Here is a 20,834-nt window from a genome sequence, read left to right as displayed (position 1 = left end):
CATAGTGAGAAAAACCACCAGCATTACATTTGCTATATAATTTTTTTCCTTTGAGCAGCTTTCATCAAGTACCTGACTGACTGGAGTCACTGTTGCATTATTCCTAAGGCTCACTTCTAGCTTAGTGCTCGACTTGTGTTTAGCGCAGGCAGATCCCCATTTCTCAACAGGGACTTTATCTGCTGACAAACCCCAGGTATCAGGACACTGAATTACAGACTAAGACTCCTAAAGGAGCAGACAGCATCTGGTCAGTAAACTATGTAATTTGGGGACAGTAGCACAGGGGATAACAACTATAGTGCAGCAGCACTGACTGTGGGGTTTTGTTCATTTTCCTCTGGCAGAAAGTGCAGTTTGAGATGACCTTGTTCTTCTTTCAGCCCCTCTGACAGTGTGCATCCTTCTTCACAAGGGTGTTATCAGACTTTTAGGACTCTCCTTGGAATCCCTAACGCCAGTGGTGTGTTTTCTGTTTCTGAAACTGAAAGCAAGTAAAAGACTCAGAAGCTAAAGAACATTTTCCAGAGTGTCACCAGACACTTCCCCCTTCCAGTGAGCAGTGCTATAATAACCATGTTACACTGTTGATATAAACATTAGCTGAAATGTAATGCTCTGTACAGTGTGCCTTGCTGGATGGCAGCACCAGCACAGCAAACAATGCCTGGAACTTGAACGTCATTCAGTCACTGTAATTCAGTTACTTCAGTTTGTTGATGCAAGAAGCCTGTGAGGGGAGTCTGGTTTGAGTCTAGGATTTCTAGCTACAGTGTGTCAACCACAAAGCCGAAAAGCCACAGGTCAGACATGTAAGAAGTCTCTAATGATGATAAAGAGCAGCATGCCCTTTCTCAAGGATCTGAGGAAACATGTTTACTGATCGTGAAAAGGGACTGTGTAGGTGCAGGTTCTGGATTCTTGTGAAGCATGGGATGAATGAAAGCTGCCTTACCATTTCACCTTCAGCATCTCCTCAAAGCTCTCAGGTAGGGGATTGCCATAGCTCTCTGGGAGAAACAGGGTAAGGATCCCAATCAGCACAGTCAGGCTTCCCATCAGGATATATGGTAGGAACCTGTCGTAAGCACCTGGCAGAACACAGGACATGCCAACAGTACTTAATGTCCACAATCAACAGACCCATGTGTAAAATTTATATCTCAGACATTGCTGTAGTGCAGAATTAATTTGGAGTAATTAGCTGAAAGCTTTATAAATATCAAAGGTGAATCCAAAACTGAGTTACACCTGCCACTTGCCAGCAAACAAAGGGACTTTCCAACTTTAAAGCTACAGCATGTGCTCTTGGATGGCAACACCTAACATCAGTTTCATGCCAATCCCCACATCTGTGTAATTGCTAATAGGGATTTATATTTTTTTTTTTACATTTTCAACTGGCATAGCCCACATCTTTACAAGGCAACAGCTCAGCTGGGATCGCTGCTGGAGTCCTCAGTATTACACTGTCATCAGGAACCAAAGCCTCCATTAAATAATTCAATATGACAGAATAAAATTGTTCATAAGCAATCAAGCACTCATCAGCTGCCTAGGATTGTGTATCCTGCTGGGCTGATGCAAAAGAAGGGAAGAGATTAATGCATCTGTACAGGCCAGTTACAGACTAATGGGTCATTAACAGGGGAATCCTCCCGTGCCTTCCTGACTGCAAAAGGAGACAGCATCAGGCTTCCTGAGACACACAGGAGGCTCTGACCTTGGTCTACTCAGAAAATTATTTTGGACTTGAAGGCAGCAGCTCCTGCCAGCAGCCTGAAGCTGGCGCACAAGCGTTTGGGCAGGATGCAAGATCTTCAAGTCACAACAGAACAGCAATTAAAAGGTCTCTCAGGAAAGGGATTAGCTAGGAATTAAAGTATTTAAGGTAGAGAAAGTACCAAACTGGACTCGACAGTTTTATTTTATAGTTGGGATAGAGCAATGTGCTTTATAATGCATGGAATAGATTAGGATTAAAGTGAGGACCCCTGGGTATGTCATACAGAGCCAAAGTTTGAGATTTGATCTCCCCTGTATTCATGAGCTAGATTAACTGCAAGGTCCTAATTTAGCTATAGCAAAGAGCAGCAGCTGACAAGTTTCTCCTAAAACCTCCTAAAGTTTAGGAAACTATTTTGATGACTGGAACAAAATTGCTTAAAGGCTGAGCTTATGGAAATCTGGGGGGAAAAAACCCCAAACCACCACAAACTAAAAAGAAAAACCCCACAAAAAATAATCAGTAAAAACTTTATCCTGTTTACATCTCTCTATTACTATTGCCTGTGCTGCAACAGAGACTGAAAACCCTAAGGAGCATCACAGTTCTGCTGTCCCTTTTACTTTACATTTGCACCATACAAGTATGAAACAAAGACAAGGTATTTTCATCACCTTTGGTACAGTGTGTTCCACTCTGCACTGGAATGCAGAGGTGAGTCAACACAGATGAGCTACAAAGAATCATCTCCTCTCCCTTTCCTGGCAAGGTGAACTAGCATTAACCCACTTAGCAGTACATCAGCAATGTTCTGCCAGAGCCAGCAAAGTCACACTTGTTTTGTACCAAAGGTCTCAGCAGAAAGCAAAACTTGTTAGGGGCAGAGAGAGCTGAGATGGGGTGAGTGATGGCAGGAGGAGATAAATCATGTGTGAGCAAAAGAAAAAGGAGATTGAGAAGCTCAGACTGAGCAGCAGGTATTCACAGATACTTCCACCCTTAATCCTTTAATCTTTGTCACCCTTTCCTGTCTGCAACATGAGGAACATTTCAATGTATTTAAAAAAAAAAAAAAAAGAGACAAAAAAGATTTGACAGTCAATATTTGTGCAGCACTCAGAACGTCATGGCATTGAGTGTCAAAAAAAAGTCTATAAGGAAATTGATAATTCTGCCTACAGGCATGTGCATTAAGCAAAATGAATGAATGCCAAGGTGACTGGCCTAGTAACGAAAAAAATCACTTCAAGTAAACACACTTTCGTGCTGCTTAATCTGTAGGTTTTCCATGTATTGCTTTAGAGAGCACAGATTCTAAGAATGTTTGCCTTGTCACACTTTCCTGGGAAACTAGCTGGCATCTCAAGATGATGAAACACAAGGAGCTCTGCTTCATTTCTCCCATGTATGACAGTGAACTCAGACCCAAGGTGAGAGAAGGGACTTAAAATACAACAAATGAAGGGACTTAAAGCTGAGCCTGCACTGCAGAAACTCGGATAACTTCTCTGGGCAGTTATGTGGTGCAAGGCAACAAAGGCAAAACATCTCACCCAGGTAAACAAAGTAAGGAGCAATGATGCTGCCCAGCCTGGAAGCTGTGGAAGTAGCTCCGACCGCCATGTTTCGCACTAGTGTTGGGTATAACTCCACATTGTAGACATAAAGCATTGAAAATGCAGCTGTGATGCCAAATTTTCCAAGCATCACCAGACCAACAGAGAGGACATTAAGATCTGGAGGAGAGAAAACAAAATCAAGTTGAATAAACAACACCCTGTGCTTATTACTTATATTTCTTCTACATCCAAAAGATTGTTTTGCTATTGTTTCCCCTAAAGGTTGTGGGTTTGGTGCTGGTTTTTTTTTAAAATTCTACGAAGTATTAACCCCATTCCTAGACGACTTGGCTCCAAACTTCCCACTGAGCACAACATAGATGCTCAAGTTATTTTGTACTTTTCATATTTTAGTTGTCTCCAAGAAAAACAGCATTCTTGAAATGGAATAAAACTCTGAATTACACAGCAATAAAGCACAATCTGAAATCCACCCTTTTTTTGCAAAGTTCCGTGGAGATTTACAGACAGTGAAATCTGGATGTAGGTTTTTGTGGCCTGGATGCACAATCAGATAAGTCACAGCACACTCTGGGCTCTCGTTTTAGAAGCTGGTTCCCCTGAACTATATAAAGCTCAGTAATCTGACACAATAAATGAGAGTCGGGTGTGACTCAGCATATACACATGCAGTAAAAAAATAAAGGCTGCAAGGGAACAGCATAAACTTGACCTCAAATTCTAAATTTGATCTGTTTTCAGTAAACTTGGAGCACTATATTACATAACTAGCATAAAATATTTTGAGCATTTCATATGCTTAAGTCACGTATCGAATTTTGTACCTGCAGGCACCAGCTGAATGAAGAGGACAACACTTCCCCCAAGGAAGAAGGTGCCAGACAAGGAGTAGCGCCGTGGGAGGGAGCGGAGGAGAAGCCAGGCGATCACATAAGCTGGAACTTCAATAACAGCCGAGAGGAAACAATTGACGTAGGCATTTCCATGCCAGTCTGGTGTGCTGAGGGACAGGCCAAAGTAACCAACTGATGTGAAAAACCTGAGAAAAGCAATGAAACCAAATTATTTCAGAAATAGCAGCCTCTGAATGCCTCCAGCGTTACCTCAGGTGTTGTTACAAAAATAGGATGTCGCAAAGCGTCGCCACAGGCATTGTGGCTTAAAAATATCTCAGTGGCAACCCCATCTTTCTAATTTTGTCATCCCTTCCAGTGACCATATCCACAGCAGCTTGAAGAGACCTCAGATTCCTCTGTCCTTCCTGCATACGCTACACCAAGTAAAAGGCTTTGTGGAAGTCGTTCACAAAGGCTTTTCACTGCAATGGACTCAACAACACAATGAAATAACTCTTGCAAACTTCCCACGCCAACTACATTCCTACTTGTAGCCAACACCAGTGACAGGATCTCCCACCCTCAGCAGTTCTGTTACATCTTATTTTAATCTTCACAAGAGAGCTGGATGTTTGGGTTTCAAATCTCAAAAGTGCTTTACTACGGCACGCCAAGTGTGCCAGCCAGTTCTTTTCTGCTGGGGGAAATATGGACAGAAAAGGGTCTTGGTTTGTCTATATGGTATTGTTGGGTCCTCATTCCTTGTGGCTGCCCAGGCAGGGACCAGGATCTCACTGAGATGGGCTCTGTACAGGAACAGAACAAAAACGCTGGCCATGGGTCTGCTTCTTGTTATGTTACTGAGTTGCTGCCTTTGCTTCAAGAAGGATATATCTCTTCAAATAGAGATTACAGAGATGGGAGCATTAAAAAAACAAAGGAACCTAATTTAAAATGTGCAGGTTGTTACATATAGTTTCTTAACTATTTTACATCTGAGTTGAGGCTCCTGTCTCCGCATTCTTGTGTGTTAATGCAGTGTGGGTGCAAGGACACTGAGGGCCATGTATCGGCCAAGGACCATGTGGAGATGGGCTCCAAGGCTCAGACTTATTATCTAAACCCGTGGCACATGACCTCAAATCTGAAACTGTTCTATTGCCTGGGTACTTTAGGAATACACATTTCCTTACCACAAAAGTAATGACATAATAGTAATAGTTGCAATGTTTCGGGTTCGAAATAGGTCCAGAAGGATAGCCTTCTGCTGCTGCTGAGGCTTCGAATCCTGCATCTGAAGGAAAAAGGAAAACAAAACCAAAAAAATTCCCACACACCTAAGAGCAAAACAACCTCTGCTACCCACAATCCGGGCAGTTAGGAAGTTACCACTATCGGGGGATAACAAGTAGGCCAAGGGCCACTTCTGCACCAAGGAGGGCAGTCCATAGGTAGAGCTTGTCTTTGCACCCAGCAGCACTCATGGTAGTTTCCATTTTTTTGTAAAAAAAAAAGTTAGCACTGAGACCACAGCACCATGCTGACTAATTAGAAAGGAGTATCAGCTGATAGGACAGATGAATTAATGCTTCCTTAAGGATCTCACACAGTACTTCCAGGAGTAACCTCATTACCAAAGGTGTTTTCCTGTGCGCTGTTCACTCAACTCTCTTCTGTTCAACCTTCACAAACGCTGTGAAATAAATGCACAAAATCACACAGTTTTGCTGCTCCCTGTCAGGAGGGAGTCAGGATGCCAGAGCTTGGTAGAGTCGCCAGGGCACATCATGGGAGCATCCACCCCCTGAGTCTGGAGGATCTGGCTTGAGGCTTGAAGTAGAAACCTTCTGTGTGGCATTGGAGTACCCTTCTGCATGGAGAGCCCTCACCAGGGCAAAGCCAGTGCTTGTGGCCAGGCTTCCTCCCAGGCCCAAAGAGGAAACCACCCTGGCTCTCCCTCTGGGGCTACCCAGGAGATTTCCTTTCCTAGGAATAGAGAATGGTTTCTGGGGAATGCCTTTATAGTAACGTTTGAAAAATACTTCCAACGGAGGACTTAGTGTGCAGACATCATCCTCAGGCTTTCATGGACAGATGTTTTGGCACAAAAGATTCCCACGAAGTAAAGGACAACTGAGCTGCTGCTTGGTTCAAAGAATACACAGGAGAAATGAAATGCTGGAACCTGAAAAAGTCATCTCCAGTTTGAAACACGTCTGAGGTCTGGCTGTGAAGTAAGGAAAGTGCTTTTCCATGGTTTCTGTAGAATGAGCTTCCCAAAATTGGAACATGCACTTCAATTTACACTAAAACGTACACTTGGGCAAGAAATCTTCAGCAGATCAGCCAAAATGTGAGTGTGATATTCAAGTGACAGATCCTGCCCAGGGGAGGTGTAACACACAGCATCTTTCTCCTGCAGACACTGCAGAGGAACACGTGGTGCTTTGCTTTCTGCTTTATCAGGAGGCACAAAACACAACTGCCAGTATAAGGCAGTAGAAGACAATCTGACCTCCAATGACCCGCAGTCATTCCTGAGGCAAGGCTGGAAAAGTCGAGTTGCTGGTTTCTCTGCACAAGAAAAATGTCTGTGCCTCTTCAGAGCTCCCTCTGCAAGGACAGAGCCACTAGAGGGGGAGATGAGCACAGGAACCAGCCATCCCGGTGCAGCTGTGCTGCTCCCTGGCTCGCTGGGTGCCAGGTTTGCACTAGGCTTTCTTCTTTCAAACAATACATATGAAATATAAGAAAAAAACAGTTCTGAAGAAGAGCTAGAAGGCTTCACTGCCTTTGCTACCATCATGGTTTTCAAGGGCCCTTGTAGCACTTGGGTGCTTTGGCTGGTTTGTGCAACCTGAAGAGAGCCCCAGGCTTCATGCAGCCCCAGCACACATGGGTGCTGATTTGGGGTCCCCTGCACAGCCCCCCCACAAAGGGCTGTTAAACTGCAAATCACTAATACCACATCAGGCTGAAATGGGGACAAGCATGCCTTCCTCAGGTCTTCTCAGTGCCCAAAGGATGAAGCAATCTGGGTCACCCTTGCTTTGAAAACCACAACCAACCACTGCTGAGGAAGAGAATTTTACTGTAAAAAACAAATAAAACCTCCCTCTGGGTTCTCACTTTGATCTTGCTAACCCAGCACTTACCGCACGCCAACAGTCACTGCCAGCCTCTAAGAGCTGCTGGTGCAAACCAGTTCCCTGCTGGCATTTCCCAACAAGTCAACTGGCCAAAGGGAGAAAGTGCCAGCGCAGAAAAGTATCAGGATGTATGAAACATACCTCTGTGGTGTCAAAAAACACAGCTGGGACTGGAACACCATTTATTTTTGCAGCCTTTCGGATAATAACTTCTGCCTCCTTATATCTTCCCTGGGAGATTAGCCACCGAGGGGATTCAGGAATGATCCTGCAATAAGTTTCAGAATAAATGACTCAATGTTTTCAGAAAAAGTTATAAATAACATATTTATTGTGTCTATGAGTCACGCTTTCATCTCACAGATTGCTTGCAGCAGGAGACAGCCAGCACAGAAGCATGTGGGCAATGTAATTCAAATAGATGGGATGTGTTTATTCTCATGCTAAAGTAGAAGCATGCTTAGGCCCTTGTCCTCAGTGGTTGTGTTTTAAGGAATAATTGTTGTCCATCATAAAAACTGAGATGTCACCGGACAGACAGCAAGGATGGGGGTAGCTTAGCCAGTGCTGAGCAAATGCACACAGCGTGGAAATGCTTTAAATATGCGCAGGGAATATTTAAAGGTTCTGTGTCATAGGAATCTTACATACAAACCTCACAATGTTACCACAGCTCTGAGGCAGGCTCTTCCAGGCAGAGGACAGGGACAGTGTCCCCTTGCAGAGTTGATGACATTTTCTAATCAATTCCAAGCAGGTGTTGAGTGAATTAACACCAAACACAGGAGAGGAAAATCTCACCTTTCCTTAACTAAATCCTTTGATCTTAACAGATGCTACCTTGCTCCCTTTAGCCAGCAGCATTTTTCACTCTAGCTGGAAAAAAGCAGGTCGGCCTTTCCTTTTCTGAAGAACCCTAAAGTATTAACCCAAAGCCAGTCAATGATTTCAAACATCAGATGATTTATATCCGATCATTAACCACTCAGGGGATGTTCTGTGAGATGAGCTGCCTCCACTGCTCTTCTCTGGGGGCAGGCTGAGGATCTCAAGACTGCAGAGACAATGCTGGGAACCTTCTGGAGAATTCGAAAGGGAAATCAGTAAAAGAGCAACTATGGCACAGAGCAGTGGGATGTGCAAGTCACATGGCCCATGGAAGCAGTGGGTCCAGATGCCCAAATGCTAGCTAATACCAACTTGCCTTGGCAAAGGCTTTGCCATTGCACCTTGATCCCCATCTATCCTCACATAAGCCCCAGACTGAAAGTTTCATCTGTGGAAATGTTTTGCATGCTTTATAGTGTATGCTCTTAAAAAGCCTGGGAATTCCCACCCAATACATTTCAAAGCAGGATTCTGAAGCCATGCCTTGGGGACAAATTTTCTGTGCCTCACAGTCCCTGTTCTATAACAAACATCTGAGAGGCTTCCACCCCAAAAAAGCCTCCCTGGAGAACAGCTGCTTGGTGCAGAGGGAAATGACGCTCTGTTGAAAGAGCTTGAAACATTTCAAGTTAAATAATCAAATATACCCTCAAACAGAATCAGACTATCTTTAAAATCTGATGACAGCAGAGGTGGAGCTGAAAACCATTTTAAAGGATTGGTTTGAAGACTAAGGTTAAAAATAACCCCAAACAAGCATCAAACCAAAACCATCAGCAGAGAGTTATGACAGGAATGAGACCTGCAGGAGGTCTTTTAGACTATAGGAGAGTGGGTTTAAATCACTTAACTGTTATAAATACATTAATTGCTCACTCATAGGTATAGCCCTTTCAAGATAACCAGAAGAAAGGAGTTCCCTGGATAATATGAAAGCAAGGACCTCTTCTTGTTGTAAATTATCCTTATTTTAAGAGTGTGAGTGATATCTTGCCTTTCCTTTCCCATTTCCAAATGCCTGCCTCTTCAGAAATCAGCAGATGACCAAGGCAGCAACAGAACAAGGGTATCTGCCCTTCTTCAATGCCTCTGTCCAGCTGAAAAGAACAGGGCTTCGAGCACACAGCCAGCATCAGCAAGGCTCTGCGGGTAGTTAACCCAACATAAAACTGGCAAAACCCACCCCAAAAAAAATCCCCACTCAAGGCAAAGCCTCCTCACATGGCAAACAGCAAAAAAACCAACGAAGATGAGAAACGGCTCCCCCAACACCCTGCCATTACCCAGCACCCGGAGCATCATGCGGGAGGGGAGGAGGGGAGCGTGGCCTCGGCGCGGGGGCACTCACCACCAGAGCGGGATGCAGAACAGCCCCGGGATAGTGAGCGCCAGCAGCAGCATCCGCCAGTCTCTGATGAAGTAAGCAAACAGTGGCAGCAACATGTAGCCAATTGCAAAAAATATGCAAACTCCTAATGTAGAGAATAGAATACGAACTGATTTGCCAAGAATTTCTGTGCCTGTTTAAAACAAGGGAGGTTGGATTAGCATTTTAACTCTTTCTTTTTAAGCACGACTAAATACTTTACTGCATTTACCAAAAGAAATTAGCTAAACAATCTTAGAAAAGAGCAGCACAGCACGGACCCACCCCGTACAGAAAGGCTGCTGGGAGTATTGGGGACCTTCAAATAAAGAAGCTACTTCTGTTTGCTTTGATTAATGCACTGGTAGAGACAGATAAGGACAGGCATGGGGAGTGGCCAGCAGACTTTCAGGAGCCTTCTCCATATGCTTGCCTAAGACACAGCCTACTCCCCCACTTAACCCATCAGGACTTAAGAAGCAATTCACTGCTGGGCACTTCTGGAGGAGAAGAGGTCTGTGGACAGCAGACTGACATAGCGAGGAAGGATGTGAATTTACAGTGAGGTGAAATGGAAACAAATTTCACATCTATTTTTTTGGAACAGAAGGAAGCAGCCTGTTGGATTGGCACATCACGGACTGAAGGACACAGCCACGGAAGATGCCATCTTCGAGTAATGCCAGTTCCAGTAGCCAGGCAGCAGTCAGTGAAAGCATCGTACAGCCACTGCACCATGGGCAACCTAAGTAATAAAAACTGAGGCTGTTCTAAGCCTTCAAGAGCATCTAAATTCTTTTAAACCTAGACACTGCTTAATAAAATCTATGGATGCCCTCAGGTCCACCTCACTTCTCCTTGAGCTCCAGCCCCAAGTCTACAGAGCTCTCCTTCACATGAGGAGCACTGTAAGGGCTGTAACTCCCACAGTTTGATCTGGACTCAATTAAAAAGCAAACGACACTGAATGAACAGGAGGGGCTCAAAGTCTGGAGAGTGTACTTTAGTCATGTATCATGCTAAGAACTCCAACATTTAGTATGCAGAGAAGATGGAAGAAAATACCCAAGACTGAAAAGCCCTTCTATTTGATAGCTACATAAATACTCATTTTAGAAACCTGGAGTAACTGAATAAAGACACAGTAAGAAAACTGAAAATAGAATTTGTTGGGCTAAAACAAGTGCATGGGGATAAATGATACCATCTTCCTCTACTGACTGCTTGTTTGGAGGGACGCTCTTGGGAGAGGTCTGATACTTGAAACACCAGTTCATACCTTTAAATGTTATATAATAATTTGTGTCAATTCAAAGCCAATATGAGATGACATCTTTCAACTATAATTCCCTTGTCTCCTGTCTCTCCTCCTTGCTCATTGTCCTGGCCAAGGAATAACTGTTCTGGGATGATACCAACATGCCTTCACAAATCTCTGTACTGTTTTACAGTCCCAGAACCTTAACACAATAGCTTTGAGCACCAAAACCCAACAAAGGCTTAAAGCTAAGAGAAAAATTTCACAGGATGTGGTTGAAAACACCCCAACATTCTCTACAGAAGTTCACCAGCAGCTCAGGAGGGAGCTATTCGCATGAAGGTGGCAGCAATAGTGCAAAGGGCAGGATGAACCTGTGTGGCTGATGATCCTGGAACAGGGTCTGAGCTATGAATGGGGAAGCAACACAGGTTTGGATGCTGAAGCTGGAATGACAAGAGAAACCTGTTCTGGAAAAAAAACCTCTGCACTTGGCAACAGAGGGTGCCAGGGCTGCAGCACAGCCAGAGTCAACAGGGCTGTCATAGGCACTGGTGTCACCACTCCTCTCTTGAGCACAGGTCAGCCCTCACTGCTGTCGGATAAAACAAAGGAAACATATCCAGCACAGCCTATAATCAGGGTGGGCTTTCTTGAGCTACTTTTCTTTTCATGAGGATATTCTTCTATCCAGCACTACTACCATGTGCAGCTTCCTGAAAGCTCCTGGATTTGCCCTGCCATGGGCAGAGGGCACAGCATTCATTGGGGCACACCAGCCACACCGTGCAGGGTGGCAAGGACCATCCTCCATTAGTGTCTCCCTCCTTACCTATGACAGGCAGCTGATGACTCACTTAAATGAAGAAGCTAATGTCTAAATCAGTTAAGATTAATTTTGACCTTAGAGCCAGCCTCAAGGCTACCAGGGAATGGCCAACACTGCCAGTAAGTGCCTCAGGCATCTTCCTCTCTGCTCCCAGGGAGCCACTGCTGCTGCAACAACTCTACAGAAGGATGGCAGAAGAGAAAACACAAGGGGACAAGGGCCAGCAAACTGCAGCTAAGCAATTAAGCAAACCTAATGTGTCTTGGGGAGACCTTCATCTCAGTAGCGGAAGCATTTGGCCAGTGGGGTGATCTAGGCCCCCACCTTGCAGCTTTACCTCTGCTGAGCACTGAGGCAACATCCCAATTCATATCCAGCTGTGCCCCGTATTCCTGGGGCAGCTGCGAGTTAAATCCCTGTTTGATCAGAACCTGCACCCCTGTGCTATACAAACCCCATGTGCTTCCACAAGGATTTTCAGCCAAGCCAGTGCTCCTGACCCAGCGCCACACCTCCCAGCTTTCCCATGGCAGGTGTTTGTTCCATCAGCTCCACACAAGAGTTAGCTACCAGGACAGTGAGAGCAGTGGCAATGGTGACAGCAATGGTAGGAATAGTGACAATGGTGATGGCAACAAGGGATCTTCCTGCCGACAGCCTGACTGACTTAATCCTCCCTCTGCCACGGGCAGCAGTGACTTGTGGCTGCCCGGGGACATGACACTGTATCCCCTCCATAGCACTGACTTCATATTATACTCTTCTGATCTATTTTTTCTCCTGTTAAAGCTTCATGGGGTAGGAAAGAGCAGCATTAACTATTTGTAAACAATTTTAATCTAGCTCACATTACAATCTACAAATTGTAGTGTTGACACCAGTGGTTTAAAACAAGCCATAAATATATACGTGAACACTTAGAAAACAGCTCTTGCAAATCCCAGTTCTCCCCTAAGGCCTGCATCACTCATCCCCATAATTTGGTGGTGCAGTTGCCTTTCCTGAAAACCTTGTGCCTAGTCGGTGACTCTGTGGCATCCCCTTCCCCGTGGGGTCACTCCTTCCCCACAGGGTCCCCAGGCAGTGACTGCAGCCACACAGCCTCCCTGTAGCTGCTGGGTCCTTCTTCCTACACTCATCATAAAAAAACCCTAACAAACCCTACCTTCTAAAATTAGGGACTTTATGAGTAATCTCAACACCAGTGACTTCACGGCTAATGGGGCTCTGACACAGATCCAACTACTACACTCTGCCCCCCCCACACACACATTCACTGTGCCTGGAAATGCTGGTTTGCTGCGAGGCTTTGCACCCAGGTATGCACTGGTCCCTCTGCAAAGTGGTGCAGAGGCAGGGAAGAACCCAAATGCCTCCTCCATCTCAAACCTTCTGCTGCTGCTAAACCCTGAGCACTGCCTTGAATGTCTTCTCCAAAGAGGAAGGAAATGGGTGTTTATTTACACTCTTCCTGCTCTCTTCTTTTTCTCTAAACCCATAGAAAGTATAGGATCAAAGGATTCAAGAGCAAAAAAAAAATCACACTGGCTTAAAGTAGAAATTGTACCATGAAGATTTACCACTAATTAAATGATGCAGGTTCAGAAGGAAAAAAAAGAACTAACAGTACATTAGGCAAACACTTAATCTAAGGCAGATATATTCATACCCAGTATGAAGGCCACCACGTAGTTAGAGATCTGTCCCATCCCCACTATGACAAAGAGCACTGTGAACATCTCCCAGCTGACAGAGAAGATCTGCAGGAAGCTGAAGCCAGTCTGCACAGCCATCGTCAAAAAAAGGATACTCTTCCTGCCAAACCTTTGGTAAAAGATAAAGATTATTACTTAAACAGCATGTATTTATAGAGGGAGCTATGTCAGAGGGCACAAAGGAGCATAGATATCCAACTTCAATCAATGCAGCTTAGCACAACCTGAAGTTTCATTCATTTTAAAGAATTTTATTATTTTCATATGCACTAAAAAAGAATTAAATTTTTCAAGACCGAGAAAATAAACCAAGAAGAAAAATTAAGAGTAAAAACTTCAGGAAGTCACTAGACAGGGACTAAGGAGATTAGGTGAAGTACAATAGTGAGACACTTGAAGATTGCATGCCACACAGCTGGAAGAGAGGAAATGTCACTTTACTGACAAAATCCCAAAATAATCCAAGGAATAGCTCCTGTGGGAAGGTGTCTGGGCTCTCGGGGAGGCTGCCCAGCCACGCTGCTGCCAGGGCACACATGCTTCATCAGATGCTTCCAGTGGGCACATGGCACCAGTGGGATTTAGTGATTATCTCATCTCCCTTTCAAACAGTAACACCAACTGACTTCTGCATTGGGGCAGGAGTCAGGAGATTAAAATCAGATCACATGGAATTTAATGCTGGAGGCTTTAGGATTAAGACTCCCAGGGAGTTTTGAAACCCCTCCACTAAGCTCCCAGAGGAACACTGCTGCCTTATGACATCCTCATTCCCAGGCAGCAACCAAAGCAGGATCAGAGATCCACTGTAACAGTATGGACACAGGGCTGAGGGTTGTATGGAGAGGGGAGCAGAGACTTGCAGAGGGAGTATGCATTCTGCATTCAACACTTGTAAGGCCAAAACCTCAACACTGCTGAGATGATTATCAAATTTCTGTAACAATCTTTTTGATATTTTACATCTACTTAGTGAGATACTATGACACAATTGCTATCCATTTACAGGTTAGCTTTCTTTTCTTCCTCTCAGATGTGCTTACTCTATTTCCAGCAAACCATCTTTCCTATGCAGAGGTTCCATTCAAAGGTCAAGTTTCTATCCTGCAGCTCTAACAAGGGTTTATCAGTTAATGTGTGACAAATAACATTATCTTTTAAACTACAACAAGGGCCACGAAAAGAAACACATATGGTCATGAAGTGAAACCCATCACATGAAACTGCAAAGCAGCCACATGGGCTCCTTGTGGAGATCAGACTCTGGGCTCCTGAGGTGCCCGAGAGACAGAAATCCTACACCTGGGGTACATCAAGGTGGGATTTTTGAAGAAGCCAGGCCAGTTATCTCATTTTGATCAAAACTCAGAGAACTGCACATTTAATTCCTTTATGCCTCTTGAAAACTAATGCACCAGTCGTGGCCCCAGGTCTGCCCTGCTCTGCCCACAGCATTACCTGTCTGAGAGCTGCCCCGAGATGAAGGAGCCAATGAGGACCCCCACGAAGAAGAGGGAGGTGGTCAGTGGGGCTTTCCAGTCGTCCTCGCACACCAGGTTCCACTGCAAGAGAAGGGCCCGTGCTCAGACACAGCCAATGCTGCACCAGCACAGGGGCTACTGGCTGGAGGCACACACATTTCCGTGCAATTTAATTCCATTTCCCCACACCCACACTTCCACCCATCGCTGGCACCAGCACTGTTTTCTCAGTCAAGGTCGCTGTTGGAACGCCCAGCTTAAAGCACTAAAAAAGAGAAAGTGGTTTCCTCCCCAGTCAAGCTCTGCAAGGTCCGGTACAGCTGCAGCTGTCTGACAGGACCCTCTGAAGGGGGTGAGGGGCCAGCAATGCCAAACCTGATGGGCAGATGGTGTGTGCAGGTCAGGGGCTGCCCTGGCCCTCTTTCCAGCACAATCCCCCTATCACATTCCTGCCAGACCCCTGGACCTGGATCTGGCTCCCCATGGCCCAAGATGCTCCCACCAGTAAAGCAGAGCAATGGAGAAAGGTGAAGAACCATCCTGGGTAGGGACAGTTTACCTGACCTCTGCCAGCACAAAACCTGCTGCATTTCTGTAACTTCTGGGGTTGACAAAACATATGCAAGAAGACACACAGAATGAAATACCTTTTCCTTCACTCTTCTGTTTCCAAATTCTATTCCATCCCACAACCTGCACCACTGACTTACTGCCTATCACAGCCTCACAACCGGAGCTGGCTGTGGTTGGAGACTTAGGACAGGAGCCAGTATGGAAACTTCCACCTAAAGCTGCTCATAACCCCAGACAAAGTTTAAAGAAAAATAAAAATAGCATTATGAGTCTCTGTCCACCAAAGTTACAGCTAAGTGTGTCTGTGCCACAGCTTGTTCCCATCCTGGTGACTAATCTCCTGGTTAAGGCATGCCTGCCAGAAGCACTTAGGGATAGGCTTCAAACATGTCAGTCTCAGATCAGATAATTCTACAACAGTGGTAAGCTAATCATATAATAGATCAAAGCATGGCATAATTTTAATAATTAGCCATGCTATCAGAGAGCAGGGTCATCACCCACATCAGTGCTCACCCTCTGCCTGGGGAGCGGATGGGCCAAGCCCAGGCAAAGACAGTGGTGGAGCTGAAACCTGCCCTCAGGGCTGCTCAGGCTCCTCACTCAGCTGCAGAGTCCTGCCAAAATGAAACCACCGATCAGTCGGTGGCTGAGCTTCCACTGCTGCCACACAACAGGCAGGCAAACCTCAAAACAAGGGAGGATGTGGTGTGGTTTGATGCAGTTTGCTTTGGACTGTAATTTAGGAAAGAGATGCAATCAAAGCCTGTTTTCAGGCAGAACAGAGGTGCACTGCCAGCAGTGGGGAGCCAGGTACCTCTGTGCTTTGCACAGCCTGCAGAGTGACACCAGCCACATGACAGCAAAGTGAACAGAGTTTAAAAACACAGGCCATGCCTCTTCCTAGGAACACACATCTTCAACGCAGGAACATGCAGACTCATGATCTGAAATGTGCCTCCAAGACTTAAGTCTCATTAATAAGAACCCTAAGGCAGCAGTTTCTGTAAGGCATTTCTCTGACCCTCTGGGGGAGGGAGAGGTGGTGAGGTGTGGGCCAATTGGGGCACACACCTGCAATTATCTTCGCTGGGTTTGATAAGGTGAATGTGAGCATGTGGGTCAGTGGGGCCCATGCACATTAAAGGATGCAAGTTGTGAAAAACAGATGCACCTGTCAAAGAAAACAGAGATTTCTGTAAAGAAGGTTTGCGGAAATCAAGTTGTGTACTCAGAACAAAGCAAAACTCAGCTATGGGAAACAACATTAAGAGTACCCTGTCACATCTCCCTTTCCCTGCTCTGGGAAAGCTGGTGACTAATGACGTGGCAGAACTTGCAGCTGATACAGACTATTACTAATTATCTGGGTGCTGACCACCCCACTCTGGGGCCGCCAGCACGGCGCCTGCTCCTGGACCTTCAGACTATAGTCGCTCGAGGTTGAGGATCAGTGTTTTTAAAAGGCCTCCTCAGTGCCAAAGGCACTTTGGCTGCAAAATAAACCCAGCTAAATAGTAACTTGCCCATGAAGTTGTGTTTCCTCCTTGGTGCCGAATGCCTCCTATCCAGATATTCACTCTACCTTTTCTCATGACTTGCTGCACAGCCTGCAAAGATTCACTGTACAGGGTCAAGTCTTTCAGATTTGAGGGATGTGGTAAACAGCACACAGCAGCTGGCTGTCCAGAGACAGGCTGATGTCTACAGGAACTCACTGTATTTGACCAGAAAACACACAAACACATCAAATCCACCCAATTCCGAGTATACCTGAAGCGGCTGAGTGAACAAACCATAGCACCTGCTTTAGCTCCCATACCACAGCAGCAATGCCCTATACAGCCCTACTCTACAGGTACACCTCATCTTCTCCCAAATGCCAGCCTGCCATCCCCACAGGCACACACTCACTGAGGCTCATGACCTGCCACTGCATGGTGCTCAAGCATGTCTCAACATGGTAAGGTTTCATTCATGCTTCGAGGTGTAGGAAAAAGTGAGATATAACTTATTTGACCTCTTCCTTAGAGGCTGCATCTGTCACAGTCAGCACCAAGCACATCACGGGCACAAGAGCTACAGCCCAGCCACAGCTGAACTACCTACACCTACAACTTCCAAACTGTCTGTACTGAACTAATTATTCATTAACTAGAAAATAAGTAATTCTGTAATGTCCCTGACTAAGCATACTGGCGAGCAAAGTTCATGTGAGGTTCTAAGGAAGGGCTCTGAATGCTAGGAATAGGAGCTTCTCAAGAACACTGTTACTAAATCACTTTATTCCCATCGAAACCCTCCAACCCTTTCCCACAAGCTCTTAGCTACTGGAAGAGCCAATTCTGCTAGGTGCTGCTGGCAGGAACACTTATGGATGGACAAGCTTTCCGAAAAACTGAAGCTGACAGAAAAGGTGCCCTGAATGCCCAAAGCAACCCTGTTGCCTGCCTTTTTAATCAGAAATCACTAAATAACCATCTTGAGCACCAGCCCATCCACATCAGAGGAGAAAACACTAATGGAGCCTTGTGAAAATGCATGGGGCTGTAAACCAGGGAAAATCAGAACTTGTTTTCAAGAGTAAATCTGAAGATTAATAACTCAAGAGGTATTAATTATTCACAGATGACCCCATTCTGCTCCTCAGGCACCAGCCATGAGACCAGCTCCAATCAGTGCACAAGTGATGAGCACAGGCACCTGCATGCCCACGCGCAGGGCATGCTCCCAAGGCTGGGCAGCGTTGCTCTCCACTGATGAAAAAAGCTATAAGGGAACAGAAAAGACCTTCAGACACCTTCAAACCACAGCAATTCCTAACTAGCCTCTGGCCTCTGCCAGTCCCAAAAGCTTCTGGTTTCTGCCTTTGCTGAGGATCAGTGCCAGGGCTGGGACAGGGACTGAGCAGGGTGACAGAGGTGACAGGCAAGTAGCCCCAGCAACGCCACTTCACAGGGGTCTCACAGCAGTGTCTGGAGCACACACCATGCCTTGGTGGGGTTGAGCAGTTCAGCATGTCCCCAGCAAGCACTGCTGGGTGACAGACTGGCTACAGGGAACTAACTGGATGCTAATGCCCCACTCTGAAGAGTGAAACTGGTGCTTGTCCTTGAACCTATAATTAAATGTCAGGCCTGAGCATTGTTTCCTGGAAGTAAAGCAGAATTGGGTTAAGTTCCAGAAAAGAACACCAACGGAACAGGCCCTAGGAACCTGCCAAGGGGAAAAGGAAACCCTGGAACCCCTTCACATCAGCTGTGGAGTCAAACCTGACCCCACACTGACCCACATTTCCAGCCACTTACTTATCATCCTGGCCCAATGGTCACCTTTTCCACCTGTGCTGTGGTCACATTCACTTTTTCCCCATCATCTCTATTTTAAGACCAGATGACTGAGTCTGGGATTCTCTCTTCTCAGGGTTTAGCATGTCCCCACAGACAAATTAACATGAGTGTGGAGCTGGCATCTCCCAGTTCCCTTCAAGCAGCAGTAATAACAGGATTTAATGCAACTGCACAAATCAGTGCTTAATCCTGTATCAGCAAGTTCTGCTCCTCAATGGACTTCTTGAACTGAAGCTGTTTCTTCACTGAGCTCTCCTGATGGCATGTCCTGAACTGTCTTTCCTAATACAGAGAAAACGTTGGGTACAAAAATAAACATCTCAAATTTAACCGAACTGCTTCTTCTCAGCATTTCATCAGTGACTGTTTTCCTTGTTTTGAAACCAAATTCTGTATTTTTTCCAAATGTCCATGACAATTTTGAAACAAAACAAGTATCCTTCTTTTCCATCTGGCTTACAGATGGGAACCCAGTACTTGGTTTCCATCTCTGAACATGCTATTGCCTCTCTGGCATGCCCAAGGCCCCATGGCAAACCCCACTGCTGCATCCCATCTGAATCACCCAGGGAATGCTCTTGTTTGGCATCTGCCAACACAAGTTATTTACTGCTTGTTAAAAAGGAAACACATTTCTCCTCTTTTTGCTTCATTTACTGCCTCTGTCAGAGCAAGCACTAACTCCAAACCACAGATTATAAATTCACAGACACACCAGGATAAAACAGCCTCCCTCTGGCAGTGAGTGTGGCAATGCCTGTGCCAGTGCTGGCTACCAGGCACCCACCACACAGTCATGCCAGCCCACAGGTTATAGCTGGGCATGACTGCGTGCAGCACATGGGCAGCAGCCAGGCTGCTGCTCCAGTTAGCCCAAAGCCAGGAGTAGGGTGAGCTTCCCATGCACCCCTGCCTTGATTTGGTGTTGTGAGGGATCTCATCTCCGGTGCCTGAGCACAGCTGCCAGCACAAATGGCAAGAACTAAGTGTCACACATGCCAGTGACTTTGCCTTGGGCAGGCAAGAGGAGGCTGGCACCTCTTGCCCACATCCTGCCCTCCTGGCATGCAGCTGAGCCCATGTCTGCACACCCCCAGCACAGACCCTCCTCCCGTGTCCCCACAGCATAGACCTCTCACCTCCCCATCAGGACCTTTCCTGGCTGTGCCACCATGCAATGTTTTTTGGTAGCAGATGTTGCTGCTGAGTCACAGGGACTCATGAGGAGGGTTACACACCCACTCCTTGTCATGCACCCCGAGGGTGAGCCATCGGTGCATGACTGAGTGGCCCTTGGCTAACAAGGAAATGCTGTTGTGCCAAAGGACCATGGAGCTCGCTAGCTGCCAAGTCCAAATATTACCTGGTATGAAGGTGAGCCTGTTATTCCTTAAAACCCCTTACACAATGCAAAAGAGCAGCAGCAATCCTACAAGCTTTAGTGGAATCATTTTCCTTCTCTAACAGAGCTCCAAGCTCCCTGCATGCGTGTGCAGAGCCAGAACAGTGCATCACTGCCACCACAGCATGGCGTGGTCAGAAGACCCAAACACGCACTTAGATGACCTGTCACCACGGATGCTCCCACAAGACATCCTGTACAAATGATGCCACCGCAGAACCTTACAAACCAAGCAGACAGGTTGGGTGCAGCTGGGTCAGGATCCCACAGGAGTGACCACAGCACCTGTCTCACAACAACCCACCTACCCCAATGCTGACAGGCACCAAAGCCACTGGCACGGCCAGGGGCAAGCCACAGGGTGCAGGGCTGGCAAGGGCCAACCTTGCTCTACCTTAAGACAAGCTGGTTGTGTGTTTACCCGAACGTGTGTCCCCATCCAATGTGGCACTGAGAACGAGCAATTCTATCACACAGAAAGTTTACCGGGATGGTCAGCGCGTGGCTGAAGGAAACTATCAGGTTTCTCTTTCCAGCCTCTACCTCCCCCTCCACACAAACCCTTCTCCGAGCAAAACAGGCTGGAAAACACAGCTGAGATGGAGAGAGCGGACAGCTCCTTCGGCACCCTTCACCGCCGACATCTCTCCCGCTCCCCGCAGCATCGTGCCCACCCGGACC

The 20,834-nt window shown here is 46.2% G+C and overlaps 1 protein-coding gene across 1 annotated transcript; it reads right to left on the bottom strand.

Moving 5' to 3' along the window:
• Positions 1–408: 408 nt before the first annotated feature.
• Positions 409–14,929, bottom strand: LOC103809055 (solute carrier family 22 member 4-like; the record flags this gene model as incomplete). The annotated part of the gene is made up of 9 exons (XM_009081865.1): positions 409–484; positions 956–1,091; positions 3,280–3,462; positions 4,131–4,345; positions 5,336–5,436; positions 7,433–7,559; positions 9,528–9,699; positions 13,302–13,456; positions 14,806–14,929. Coding segments are annotated over 9 exons (1,289 nt in total), but the record flags the coding sequence as incomplete, so codon positions are not given.
• Between the last annotated feature and the right edge of the window lie 5,905 nt (positions 14,930–20,834).

The sequence above is a fragment of the Acanthisitta chloris genome, unplaced genomic scaffold, assembly GCF_000695815.1.
Source record: "Acanthisitta chloris isolate BGI_N310 unplaced genomic scaffold, ASM69581v1 scaffold2739, whole genome shotgun sequence".
In the NCBI taxonomy this organism is placed as follows: domain Eukaryota; kingdom Metazoa; phylum Chordata; class Aves; order Passeriformes; family Acanthisittidae; genus Acanthisitta; species Acanthisitta chloris.
This window is presented reverse-complemented; position numbering and strand designations above follow the sequence as displayed.